The sequence below is a fragment of the Centruroides vittatus genome, unplaced genomic scaffold (genome assembly GCF_030686945.1).
Source record: "Centruroides vittatus isolate TY-2023 unplaced genomic scaffold, ASM3068694v2 contig_439, whole genome shotgun sequence".
NCBI lineage: Eukaryota > Metazoa > Arthropoda > Arachnida > Scorpiones > Buthidae > Centruroides > Centruroides vittatus.
The window spans coordinates 2,295,037-2,310,328 of NW_027122239.1; the positions used below are offsets into that span (position 1 = coordinate 2,295,037).

The 15,292-nt window shown below is 30.2% G+C and overlaps 1 protein-coding gene across 1 annotated transcript; it reads left to right on the plus strand.

Moving 5' to 3' along the window:
• Window positions 1-1,175: 1,175 nt before the first annotated feature.
• LOC136977045 (uncharacterized) lies at window positions 1,176-12,328 on the plus strand. Its single transcript, XM_067272479.1, has 8 exons — window positions 1,176-1,327; window positions 3,018-3,150; window positions 8,798-8,929; window positions 9,002-9,085; window positions 10,692-10,837; window positions 10,902-10,959; window positions 11,758-12,035; window positions 12,109-12,328. The coding sequence occupies exons 2-8, from the start codon at window positions 3,019-3,021 to the stop codon at window positions 12,287-12,289; spliced, it is 1,011 nt and encodes a 336-aa protein (XP_067128580.1). The 5' UTR covers window positions 1,176-1,327; window position 3,018; the 3' UTR covers window positions 12,290-12,328.
• The last annotated feature ends 2,964 nt before the right edge of the window (window positions 12,329-15,292 follow it).

Consider the following 15,292-nt stretch of genomic DNA (forward strand, 5'->3'; position numbering starts at 1 on the left):
ACAAATCACATAGCCTAATTCTGCAGTTGCAGTATGATAGCTAACAATAAATGATTTCATCCAAGTTTCTGACCTAATTTTAATTTCACTGACTTGTGTGTATTTTTAATTTATAGATTTTACTCCACTGTAATTTTTAATTCCTTTCTTTTTCTTGAAAAGGGTGAGAAATCTACATGCCTATTAATCTGTAAATTTTTTAAGAGAAATTTTTCAAGTTTTTATTCAATGTATGAGTAGTAACATGAATTTTGTACCATTTTGAGAAACAGCTGCACATTAATAAGTTTAGTTTATATGTGTGGATACTTGGCAGTAGGCTAATAATTGTTTATTTGTTACATACATAATTTTGTAATTTTATATTGGAACAATAAAGTAACATTCTGCCTTTATATTTTATATACTGTGTAGAATTTAATTGTAATTTTAATATTGCTTTATACTGTCACATAATACTGTATGAACAGTATACAGTATTATGTAACTGATAGAATAGAACTTATTAGGCAAATGCTAAGCCCTCACAGTGGAACACGTTCACAAAGCCATATAAAAGTTACATTTTATTATTAAAAGTAGGATAAATTCTATATTTTTTAGTAAATATAAATAAACCTTGTTGGTAATAACAAGAGTAGAATACTCTTGTACTCTAAATAATACTTGTTTGTACAGTACTCAACAGTTGTAATGTAAAAATAGACAATTCAGTATAGGCTATTTGATTTAAAAAAATCTTAATTAGCATTAATAAAATCTAATTCCTTTATGTATAAATGTTAATAAAATGATACTATATAATAATTGATTGCTCGTGATATGATTTATTATCGATCTAAATTCTTTTACTACTAAAAATCCAACTTAAAACCAATATAAACATAGGATGATACAGCCAACGTAGCACAACGATTGACAGCAGCGCCTCTAGCGGCAACCTCCAATAGAGGGATAGAAAATAAGCTCGATTCTGACACTATATTTTCTAGCCACTTTACTGTCGGCTCCTTACCTGTTTCGGCAGCCATTTTGAGCGCCCTCTGTCGGATTTGGCGCTTGCCAATAGAAATATATCTCAACACAGTTAATTTTTCACGTATCAAATTAAAATTGCCAATTTTTTCATAACATAATTCAATTAATCGTCAGTTTCGTGGGTCGACGAGTAGTAAATTATCTTCCCATTGTTGCTAGTAGTGTTATCTAACAGCTGGCAACAGTTTCAGAAAAACGAAGCGGTTAATTTGATAATAGATAACTTTTGTAGTTTTTAAATTATAAAATCACGCAACTATCAGTTATGTTATTTAAGAAAAAGATTTAAGTAAGGATTATTCTGTAGTTTGTATATTGAATTTCAATTGTTTTTTAATTTAGTTGCTGCCAGTTCGTTGGTGAGACGCAAATACATCTCACCAACGAACTGGCCACGTGGAGTTTTCTGTGTTCTTTTCACGTTAGTAACACCTAAATAGGTGCTAGTTTCCCGTGAAAGATCTGGGAGGCATTTCCATTGGCAAATCACTTATCTGTTGCATTGCCTTATACTGATAAATCAATCCAATATGGCATGCCTTTTGAAATTCAGAGTTAACATGTGACAATTTACTTTGATCTGTTATGAAGCAGAAAGTTTCTCGATCGTGTCTCACAATAATCAGGGCCGTGGAGAATGATCACCGACTGCGGAGCTTCGACCCCTACTAGGTTTTTGTGCTTCTCTGAGCTTCCCTTCTGCTTGGGCTGAAAAACAACAATCAGAGACTGCTTTAATGATTGCTAACTGCCAACATAACTGTCTAAGTGTTTTTCAATGGGGTTATATTGTTCCAAAGTGCAAAACTTTGTTTTAGATTAAAAAAACAGGAATGTAACACTGTCAGGCAAAAGACAATGGATCTACAGTACATGTTAGGTATGTGGCTGTCACGTGCCAAAAGTTTATCTCCTGATCTGAAAGATAGAATGTGATGTATGATGACACTGTTTATTTTTTCTCGTTGCCTATGACCCTCTGAATTATTGCTATTTTTTTAATGTCTAGTGTGTCTGTAGCTCTTCGTAGAATAAAGACATATAGAAGTTTTGTCCGTCTCCCGTTTACATCCTTGCTAACTCAGTTTATCCAACTTCACCAACAAAAACTACTAACAGTACATGTAGCAAATAACTAAATGAATACTTAATTTTAACTATGAATAATAATAAGTATAAGGTATTAAACTTTGTTACAGGATGATTTCTATAAAAAGACTGAGAAATACTAGTCTGAAAAAATTTGGGGAAAACACTTTGAGAATTGAGGAGAACGTGCAGATAACTTGTAACTAGAATGCATAGACTTTGTGGCCACTTTACAGATGTATTGAATGTAAGTTATAAATTAAGGAATTTGTATTATTTGAATATGGAAATATTTATGTTTGCTTTAAAAACTATTTCTGATTCATTTTTCAATTATATAAGACACAACGTATAAGCAGACTAGTCATATATTTTTAATCGATCATTTCGTTTAAATGTTTTGCAAAAAATTAGAGAAATGTTTTAAGACATTAAAAACATACAGAACTTTAATGGAGTGGGGAGAATTTGGATAATTTTAAGTAAGTTTCTAATTTTGTGCTTGAAATTCATTTTGGGAATTGTGGATTTGTAATTTCTATTTATCTTCCTCTCTTATTTTTTAATTTTAAATGTAACAATAATTTCTAGATAAATAAATTTTAAAGTAGTCATTCTTTTCTTTATATAATATGTTTTATTATGAAAGTTTTAGTGTTTCAAAATTGAAATATTTTTGAAAATATATGTACTGTAATTGCTTTCAAGCAACATGGACATTATTGTTTTAAACCAAGGAATCAAATTAATTGCCATTACATAAATAAATTTTAAGTTTATAAGTTATAGATATTGGTTTATATGTAAGAAATAGTCTGTTGTTTATTTTTATATATTTGTTGCTTGTATATAGCTAATTTTTATTAAATAATTTTATTTTTTAAAATTAGAATGGCAACTGAAGTAATATTTGAAAATGTTAGATATTTTTTTGAAAAAATTTTACGGAATGCTACCTTTGATAATGATTGGGATAAAGAATCCATAAAGAATGCCATACACTGGGCACAATACTGTGAAAAAGTAAGTCATTTTGAAATTAGTTTTCTAATAAATTAAAATTTCACAAACCAAATTGAAAATTCTCAAATTCTGAATAACATTTAGTATCTTGATTTTTGTATAGTTTTGACAGCAAGTATGTAAACAATTTGTTTTCTTGAGAAATTATCAGCTTGCTCTTCTGACAAGAGGTTTTGAACTTCTTAAATCCATGCATGGAAAGCTAGAGCTTCTTTAAATAAGTTTCACAAAAACCTTCTCTAGCAGTTTCTTAAGTCCATTAGATAGGAGAACAAATATTTTTGGCCATTTTAAATGGTCTCCTTCAGGTACTATAGCATTGGAACGTCAGTTAACAGATATTCGAATGACGTCATTGTTTACGAAAGGTTTCTTTCTTATGACAGAATATGTCTTTGACTTCATTTTTTATATTAATAACCATTGTTTTGTTCTGACTGAATTTTTAAATAAGTCTAAGTAGTAGTTTTATTTTTAAAATTTATCAGTTATATTATTGTGCATTATATATGTTTAAAACAAATGAACACATGACATTGTTGACATCATGTGCAAGTTTGTATTTAAATTAATATTTGCATTAAATATAATTTAATACAAATAATTTCACTAAAAATATGATCATAAGAATTTGTGTCATCAAAGCATTGTTACAAATTATAGTAAAATGAACTTTTGCTTCAATAAAAATTGTGACAAGAGGATACAGACTATTTGTTATAGCAACAAGCACTTTTTTCTTTGCATGTATAACCAGGTTTTATGCATAATTGATGTTGTAGTTTCTGCAAATAATGTAAGATCAAGATTGTTGATATTTGAATCATACTGTGCCCAAAATGCAAACTAGATTGCAATATTTGTTCGTGGTCTTAATGAATTTAGCTTTCTTTTAATCATCATAGGACAGGAAGAGCTGCATCAAGAAATCTTTCATTAATAAGTAATGAATTGTGTTAATACTGTAATATATTGATAGCTGTCCAAGCATCTGATTTATAGAACATTCCAATAAATGACAGTATCCATTATGTTGAAAAACTAAATCTCATTAAGAATTTGTAGAATTGTTTTGAACAATGTCATCAATAATATGAATCTATAAGAACTGAGTTGAGTCTAAATAAGGAATAAAATCAAGTCAGGGTATGTAATAAATGTTAATGGAAGCTATACCAAAAAGATTACTGCTGTGTTATAACTATGTCGTCATAAGAAAGAAGAAACCTTTTGTAAACAATGATGTCATTTGAATATCTGTTAACCGACATTCCAATGTTATAGTACCTGAAGGCCATTCAAAATGGCCGAAAACATTTGTTCTCCTAAGTCTAATGGACTTAAGAAACTGCTAGGGAAAAAGCGGAAGGTTTTTGTGAAACTTCATGATGGGTGTAGATAATAAGGTTGGCAGTACTGAATTGAATGTCTTTTATTCAAGTAGTCTTCCCTTCACTCATTTCAGTACAGTTTAATATTTTCTAATAAGTTATCAAATAAGCAAGGAGATCCTGATTTCTTTTTACACTCAGACCCAAATACCTTTTCATAATACTGATATTTATCATTATGAGTTTTATGTGAAAAAGTTTTTTTTTTGTCAAAAATATATTGGGAAATTTTATCTACAGAGTCCCAGACTGGCACCTCGTGATTATATTTAAGTACAGTCCTGACTAATTTCCACAACATAGATAAGTCCTGATTATTTTTGACTCCTAGATAGACTTAATTTTCCTGATTCTGTTCTAAATAGCCAAAACACTAAATACAAAATAGCCAAAGATAAATTACAGAAATATCCAATACAGCCTCTTCAACCTTTAAATTTCCAGTACACAAGATGAAAGTTAACAAACTAACGTTTTCGATTCTCCACCGAGATCTTCGAAATTTAAAGGTTGAAGAGGCTGTATTGGATTTTATATGTACCGGTAGTCACGGGTGAAGATTGTTTTCTATTACAGAAATAATTTCATATCATTTTGCTATATAGATGTTAATAAATGGATTGTATATAAATGTAACAAAATACTGTATATATATTATTTATGCATTTACAGTGTCTTTAGAAAAATTTTTAAGTGTGTCCTTTATAAATATTTTGTTTACTACTGCTAAATTAAAAATATGTAAAAATGCTTTCATTCAATTCACTTTTATTTTGTCTTCTAAACTACTATAAAAAATTCAGAATGGTTTATTAGCATCTAATATTTTCTTGATGATACTGTATATATTTTACATAAATTCAATAATTAATCTAATAATTTCTTTTCATTTCTTTTCTTAATTAATTAATCTAATAATTTCTTTTCATTTCTTTTCTTAATTAATTAATCTAATAATTTCTTTTCATTTCTTTTCTTAATTAATTAATTTAATAATTTCTTTTTATCATGTGTTAACTCTTCAATACAATATGTTTATTTGATTTCATATAATTAAATAACAATAAAAATATTCAGTATTAAAAATATATTGATGTTACAAAACTTGTCTTCACAAATTTGTCATTCACAATCACTAGTGGCAAACCAAAACCAGCAAGCAGTTATTTATTGTGCCATTGTTGCAATGTTGGGCTGCAATTTTTAATCAAATATTTAATTTAAAATATATGTTCTCCACCTCAAATTAGTACTGTAGTACTGTACATCATACTTTTCCATTAGCAATGGAATCATGCTGCGTCATCTATCTACTCCTTTCAGAGGAAATTTTTGAATTGAAATAACATGATTCGTTTGCATTGGAAGTTTGTATATAGTTAGTCGGAGCTTCCTTCCCCAAAGCTTTTTGTATCTGGTCTTTAATTTCATTTATATGACACTGTTTTTGAGATTAAGGAAAGACAGATGGATGGATGACAGTGAGTGGGAATTTATAGGTCTACAGTTTTTTCAAATTGCAGCCTGAAAACAATTTTTACTCACAGAGATAACCTGTTATTTGAGCTATGCTTCTGTAAAAAGATGCAAATGGTTAAAATATCCTCTAGTAATGATAAAAATTCTGATTTGTTGTTTCTCATTCACTATAGAATATCAAAATTTGATATTTACGTCTGCCATGTCATTAAATAGATATATTTTTAGAAATTTATGTATGAATCCTGCACACTTAAAAATATGTAGGTACAAATTTGGAAAATATTTTTTCTGATTTATGAGTTTTTCATATGAAAATATAGAGATAAAATAAAAACACTTAAGGCCGCGACTCCACTAGCCGTAAAAGGGCCGTAAAACCCCTCACCGTAAAAGCTTTTAATCACGTGACCATGATATTTTACGCCTGAGCAGGTCGTAAAACCAACGTAAAAGCGAGTTGAACACTGCTCAACTCGCTTTTATGTTGGTTTTACGACCTGCTCGGGCGTAAAAGCTTTTACGGTGAGGGGTTTTACGGCCCTTTTACGGCTAGTGGAGTCGCGGCCTAAGAGTAATCAAATTTAGATCAATAACTAGACCAATTACACAACTCCAGCCTCCAGCTCTCTGGCATTCCACAGTCTAGCTTCTCAATTATCTGGCATATTCATAGTGTAGCCTATATTCATAGCCTATGCACTATCATTTCCATGAAAACGTTATGTTACACATTGTGTTTACTCAGTTTTATTTCCATGTACCAGTACAGTATTGCATGTCAGTGTGCTGTATTATTTCCACCCTGTCTCCAAAAAGAGTCAATGCTGAAGGGCAACAAGTCACATCATTCATTCATTGCCCTTAAGCATACTTTAGACCTGTACACGCTCACTAATTCAACATTTTTGCTAATCTAGAATCTGTACAAAGAATGGCCAGATTAGCAACTAAAGCATACATATTCATACTATTGTTACTTAAATATACTACTTTTACAACAATTAATATACTATGCTTTTTACCTAAATTTTTATCTTTGCGGCAATCCAACTAACAAGGATGCAAATCCACTTGAGACTCTTGTAAGTTTTTCATGAACACTTTGGATTAGGAAAATATTCCCCATTAATTATCTACTTTGCAAATCACACCCATCATAAAGAGCAAAATTCAGCCACATACACAAACTGTATCATTGGATTATCTTATAGAATAAAAATAAAATAAAGGAAGTAATAAAAGCAGCCACTTCCTTGTCACAATAAAAGCAATTACTTCCTTGTTCTTAAAAATGGTGCACACTTTAGCATCTTAAACATGGCTGCCGGATCTGCCACATGTATATTGCTTTTGTGTTTTGTGATAAGTTCCATTTTCACCTCATTTGTTGATACTACAGTTTTCTCTTAATCTTTATTGCACTGTACTCTTCTTGGATGTCATAGTTAATAGGTAAGGATTATATATAACCAAACACACCAAAAATAAAGTGAAAAAAGCACTGAAGCACATTTTCACTGTGTGTCAAACATACAAGTGTTGTTTGAACTCCAAGTCAAATTTCTCTCATATTTAGCATTTAAATTCTGCAATGTTCAAAGTAAAAGTTGCCCAAAGTATGCAGTACCACTGTAATGGTTCACTTTTTGCTAAATTTGATTGGTTGCTTGATTACATTTGGTATTTGACTGTGAATGGTACATTAACATTACATTAGAATTAATTAGAATGAGTTAACATTAGAAAAATTTAGATATTTTGAATTATCTTTTCATGCAGAAGTTAATGACCATTTTTTGTTTAAGAACATCAGTTCCTGTTTACCTGATCAATGAAATTCTGCCTTTTGTACCATCAGATCTCATATTCTTAGCAAGCAGAAAACATACATACTGAGGATTTTCAGGTGTTGATTGTGAATCTTTGGTCCATTTACCGTGAAATGTGATTGTTCATTTATTTTTATCTTTGTTAAATGAATTTGACAAATAAGATCAGTGTGTTTCTTCTCTTTCTTCTTTAATTAAAGTAGATTTTGTCATTTTTATTCTATTTTGTTACATTTTTTTTTTCTTATTATAAGCTATTTAACATTTCATGATAAATGTGGCAGTGGTATACAAAAATAACTAAACTCTTAAAATGGTTTTAGTTTTAATGCTTGTTGTTCTTACTTTTTTCCAGACAGTGCCAGGCATATCTGCTAGTACAGGGATGGCAAACCTTTTTGAGTCTGCGTGCCATATTGTAAGCATACTTAGCTTTAAAGATGTTAATGCGTGCCAATGTCTTAGACTTCGAATAATGATATTTAAAGAAATTAAACGAATACGCTTTAATTCGAATAAATGTAAAAAATCTGATTGAAAAAAAAGATGATCAGGTAACGAACAGAAAGGACAATTGAAAAAGACAGAAATCATATGATACATTACGTGCCAGATGATTTCTCTTACGTGCCACTTTGGGCACGCGTGCCATAGGTTTGCCATCCCTGTGCTAGTACATTATAAATGTTGATTAATATTGAGTTATAAAATCAATGATTATTCCATTATTTACTGGTATTTGAAAATATTGAATATTTAATGATAAGAATGAAGATTGAATAGTTCAACAAGAGATAAAGATGGGTGGGAACAGTTTACAAGATAAATCTTATATAACATTAAAAGAGATGTTTATGTTTATTAACAAAGATTTTCATGTATAGTTCTTAATATATTTTCATCTTCTTGATAATCATTCTCAAATAAATGTCTTTAATATTTTAGCTGTATCACCAAACACAAGCAAAATCGTTTAGTAAAAAACTAAATACTTTTATGGTGAAACTCAACTCAAAAACAATTCTTTTGGCTTTAAATTTCAAAAGTCTGAGAGATGCAACTCGTATTCTCTACATGGTAAGTAAGAGCATACTGGTATTTTTGAATAGGGAATCAAAAATTTAATTGATTAATGACATACTTTTTCAGGCATTATTGCAGAATCCTTTTTTAAGTAGAGAATTAGTAAATTTCTTATTACAAGAGAATCAAATGGATGAAACTTTTGCAAAAGTAAGTAATAAACTTATTTTGTTTTATTTAGTAATTATAATAATATTTTGAATATCTACTTTTTTTATTTAATGAGATTTTATGATTACTTCTGCATACATTATAGCAATTTGACACATTTAAAATACAAGATGGAAAAACCACTATATATAATAATTGATTGTAATATAAAATAAATTTTTATATGACTATCAGTTAGAAGCAAGAAAAGGACATTAGAGAGCCCCCATTTGACTCAATAATGTCCTTATCTTTAATCATTGAATTGACACAGATATAAATATCAATAAAATAATTGTCTGATCTCATACCTTGCAGTTTCTAAATTTGGGAATGTCAAATTGAAGGTGTCTCTCAAAAATCTGCTGCTTACTTTGAAGTATTGTTAAAAATACAAAATATATTTACAACACAGTGGTTTATTTATTTATTGAATTGCACATTGGCTATGAATAAGAAAATTCCTCGTCAAATTCTTTATCTGTAATTAATTTTTCAATAATTGTGTATGCCAGAGTGACATTATTCGGCAGTCCAATGTAAAATAAAAGTTGTGCACCACATAGTTGTTTAATATTATGAATTTAGCCTCTTCATTTTTCTATTGTATATGCCAAATAATTAGATAATTTTTAACTCATTTTGTTTTTAAAGGATGATTAATAAAATTATAAAAATATTTTATATTAGTAAAACTAAAGATGGAAAATAAAAATTATAAAAAAATTTTTACTCTAAAATTGATACAAATCAACTCTGATGCTTCAACACTTGAATATTTAATTTAAGATTTATTATCAAAATATCAAAGATGCCTTTGTAATAAATAATATTATGAGAAATACCAATATAATTACCAAATGTAACTAATATTGTTTGAATATTTTTTCCTAGAATATAAATTGTTTCGACCATTGTCGTACATAATATAGATTCTATAATTTCTTGGAAAAATGTATAAAACTAATGTCAGTGTGAAGAGAAATATTTATTCTTGTGTTTATTACAGAAACCTCTACTCTCACAAGGTGAAAGTGAATGTTTGAAGCACAATATTTTAAATTGTATTTTTGGAATGTGAATCTCATTAAAATTATCAAGACTAAAGGATATATAAATAAAGAATTGCTATTAGAGATGCCTTCTTTTCAAACACAGTTTAACTTGTATTTCTGTTTGTCTGCATTCTATTTTTTCACATGTCATTCTATGGAAACTGTTTATCTGTAGATATTTTATTTAAACAAATTTGACAGTTAAAATTTTCTTATTGACAGTGATAAGCTAGAAAAATGTGCTAAGACATTCATTTGCATATCCTAGTAGGATTTTTAATTTTAATAATTTGCTCACTTAGTAAATAATATTACGGAAAGTTTTTTTACATTTGATGAGATTTGCATTTGTACTTATTTAATCTAAATTTTTTTAGTTGAAATTTTCTTATAATAATTTAGTTCTTGCACATTGAAGAATAGTTTCTTTGAGACCCAAAAATGTAGTATTTATGTTAACTGACACATTCATAATATATGTTAATTGACTTAAGAATAGAAAGGAAAATTAAATTTTGCAAAATAATAAGTTTTATTTATTTTCATTTTAGGATTTGTGTCACATAGTGCAGTTAAAATCTGAATTTCTAGCACTGGAGGAATGGGTGAAACTGAAACCAAATTTGAATGGAACAGTTGCGGAATTATATCTTGAATGTCTACGCAATAAATTTTTGGCAACTGAAGATAAATTCGAGTAAGAATATTATAAAGCAACTCTTTCTAAAACAATAATGATGATATAAGAATATTTATTACAGAAAGGAAAAATTAACACATAGTTTTTTCAATTTTTTGATGACTTCTGAAAATGAATTGGTAAGTTTACATACCATCATCTCTTGTTCCATTTAAATGGGATCAAGTTTTATTATTATAACTTTCAGTTAGAATAATACTAACAACTAGCTCCTAACATTTCTTTAGCCTATCTTTGTCTGTCTCATTTCTCCTTAAAATATGATCTAACCATCTAAATCATGCAATTTATCACCTACCACTATACCATCTCTAATTAAACTGTTCTCCATTCTCAATATTATCCATTCATGTCAGTACTGTCTTCTTATTCTACAAGATTCCGATCTATGGTATATTATGGTTAACCTAACTATCACTTTATAAAATTTCTCTTAAAAGCTAGTTAGTACAAAAACATGACAGCCAATGAGTTTCTATCATATTTGTTACTCTTAATTCTACTTCCACCTGTAAATACAAGCCTAAATATTTAGAAAATTATTTTATTCTAAATAAATCTTAAAGCCTAATCTTCTATTTTGAATCCAAACCAAAATTCAACTTCCATATTACACAGTTAGCATAATTAATTAAAAATTTTTAGCTAACATCCTACTGTGTTATAAGATTATTTATAGAGGTGTTAGAAGGAAAAAAAGGCTTTTAAGCTTTATTTAATTTTTCCTTCTAACATCTCTATTTAAAAAAAAAAAGTATAGTGTTAGTGTTTTCACAGTTACCATAGATAAATCTTTTCTTGCAATATTGGTCCATAGTTGATCTTTCTGACCAAACTATTCCTATTTTTTCTCAGAATTTTATACCTCTGTACTGCAGAAAGTATATTTATTTTCTATAAATCAATTTTCTTTACAGTTACATCTGGTAGAGATGTGGATGCTGCCGCCTTCCAATTGTGAAATGGAAGAAATCCGGAAACTATTTTTAAAAATCTTATTAAAAAAGATAAGTCCAAAAGAGCCCACATATGATGCCAATGCAACTGTAAAAGTTTGGAACTTAAGTCCGGCAATTCTCTCTGGACTTTCCTCCTCTTGTATTCCATTTCTTGAAATATATTGTGATCATCTTGTTTTCTGTGCACAAAAATTAGAATTACAATATATTGAGAATGACTTTCAATGGCTATCCAGGTAAAATTTCATACTTTATAGATTATTAAAAGATTATTTTAAAATATCATTTAATGGAACTTTAAAATTTTAGAGAGGGAGGAAGAGGATGTCTTAACTACAGTGACATTGTCACCCATTTTAAAACTCTGTGGAATAGCCAAGGTGAAGTGCGTGAATATGTTTCAAGACTTTTATTACAGCTTTCTGCTGGATCAGTCTGTTCCATTTGGGAAGATATAACAAATGAAATAAAACAATTTGTGAAGATTTAATTATTGTTATTTTTAATAATATCTTTATAAAAAATATTGAAAGACAATGCGAATACTAAGAGCTAACTCGCTCCCAAATCATCCAAAGTGTAAAAAGAATTTTTATATTATACCAAAAAAAAAAAATTCCCTAAAATTGAAGATTTTATATCCTGAGATTGCTGTTTTGCTTTGAGATTTCGGACCAATTTTATTTCAGAATCATAAATTTCTACGAATAGTAAAAACACTGAAAAATAAATTTAAAATTATATGTTAAGGGTTAATGTTACGTTAGGTAGCCAAGATGGCGGCTCGTCTCTAATTCCAGCAACGAAACAGTGGGACGCACGTTCTAACCTCACCTAACCTAACCTAACCTATTTAATAATTTGGTTGCTAATAATTATGGTAATTTATTAGAATAGGTTAGCTTAGGTTAGAACGTGCGTCCCACTGTTTCCTTGCTGGAATCAGAGACGAGCCGCCATCTTGGCTACCTAAGGTAACATTAACCGTTTTTTCTCCGTGTTTAGCCTCAGAAACTTGAAATTGTATTTACATTTTTGAAAGAAATTAAGTACGTTCGTATCCTGTTAACAAATGCACACTTAACGAATACAATTTCAATACAAAATGGCGAAATATTCTCGAAAGTTTATGAATTGTACCTAAATTCACTACACCCGTTGAAAATTTTTCCAGAAGAGAATTCGAACATCCCGCAACAATAATCTAATTATTGTTAATGAAACTACAAGAACTTTATTTTTAAAAATGTCTTAAACCTGAATAAGAATTTATTGTGATTAAACGAAATAAAATTAGAATTGTATTAATAAATCTAATTTTCTTTATTTTGATCTTTAAAAGTCATACTTCGTCCTATATGCGAGATCGTCTTATACGCGAGTAAATACGGTAAATAAAAATTTCATTTTTTTAAACCCATAAGTTTAATACTGTTAGATATTAGAGAAAATGTAAAAATAGAAGATACAATCGTAATCAAGCATATATATCGGTAAAAATATAATAATTGCATTAATTTGCTCTATGTATCCAGTGCCAAGTGACGTCATGAAACTTGATGCGCCTGGATAACAGTTAAATATGAATTATACAGTGGGTGATCGGATAACGAATACTTTCGCAAAAGATTTTTATGTTCGGATAACGCACCTCACAGAACAAACAAAAAGAAGCGACGTAAAATAATAGCGAGGTTGAGGCGAAGTTTCAAACGCGAAAACGTGTACGTCGGACGTTCAGCGCTGCTTTCCTGTGAGCCTAGAAGTTTGACGATGGCGTTTGGAACGTCAAGCGCGTTTAAAACTTCGGTCTCAACCTCACTAATGAATACCGATCGGTCTTACCTTGTCTTCAGGCAACAATTCGAAACTTTTCGGAGCGCGGAAGACTTCGACATCGACGGTCAACCCGGTATATACCGATCGGATAGTATTCCTCCGAACTTTGAAACTCTCCCTTGTAATTCCAGCCTTTTATTTTTCTGACAGAAACAATTCTTTTATAGTATTCGCGAGACTGTCGGGTGGGCACTCGTTAAGTTTTGCGTGGGTTTTTATTTTCGAAAGGTGAAAGTATAACAGCAAAGATAGAGAGTGCGAAGAAGATGTCTGATGTTACTGGGCAGTATGGCTTGAACGTGTCTACAGTAGGCCGCAGTTCACTCTTATCTAAGAAAGATACTGTATAATCAAGAAGGCTCAAGCAGATTAAGGAGTAACAAAAATCACATCTGAGAAATAAAGAACATAATGGAACCTGAAACGGATCTGGCGACAGAAGAACGCCAAGAAACTCGGCGAGATATGTTTTCTGAAAAATAGGATTAATGCCGATATCTGCTATTAAAGGTCTTTTGAAGAAGTGGATGTCAGAACAGTCTTAGAATGGCATCCAAACCAGGGTGAGGTTAATAGGCTTGGGGAGCTCTACAATTACAATGCTATTACTTCTGAAAATCCTGAAGAGAGAAAGTAATCGACATTAAACAGATTCTTTAACCCTCACAAACAAAAAAAAACATGACTAATAAAAATGCAAGACTGTGTATATATGTATTTTTATTATTACATATAAATAAACGTAGTAAGAAGTATATAGGCCTATGTTTTTTATATTTTGGAGTTTCCAGAACGAATTAATCAAATTCCCATAAAAACCAATGGTAAATCGATAATCGGTTAACGAACAATTCGGATAGCGAACAAAGTCTTGGAACGGATTATATTTGTTAACCGATCACCCACTGTATTCCCGCTTTAACGGCGAAAGACGATGTTATCCAGTTTGTTGTATAATCGATGGTAGTGATGGGTTTCCGTTTAAATTTAAAGGGAATTTATGGAAGAAACAGTTTGGTGGAAAGTGTAGTCTGCTATATAGGTTAGTGAAGTTTTTAAAAGTTATAAACTATACGCGAGAGTATGGCAGCGAGATCCGGAGCGGGTTGCTTCATTACACGTTTAATTTGCTCAACTGTGCCCAGACTGCCAGCGCCCTAAAGTAAAAATTTGTGTTTCTCTCTTTTTAAAAAGTATCGTACCCGAAGCAAAATTATTTAGCGGAACTCTATTAGTTTTAAGGTAATTTCAAGTCTGTTTAGTGGGTTTTCACGACAAAATGTTGAAAACTTTTTTCAGGGATTTAGACTGCGGAATAAGAAGTACAGTTCTTCAATATTTTGATTCTCTTCGCCATTTTTTCAGACTCAGAACGGGAGCCGGTTAGATGGCGAAGGAGGTATGGTGTTGGCCTACAGCCATGGAGACAGCGGCGTACCCAAGATCTGAACAACAGGGGAGCGACTCATATTAGTTTCGAAGAATTGGGGAGGGAGAGTGAGATTTCACGACAGATAGCTCTAGTCTAGTCACAATATTCATTATTCAAACTGATACTAAATTGATACGTCTATGCTGTATGTCTGTGTCAATTACTACACTAATTTTTCTTCTAGGGAGGGGCAGCTACCTCTCCCTGCCCCACGCTGGGTAC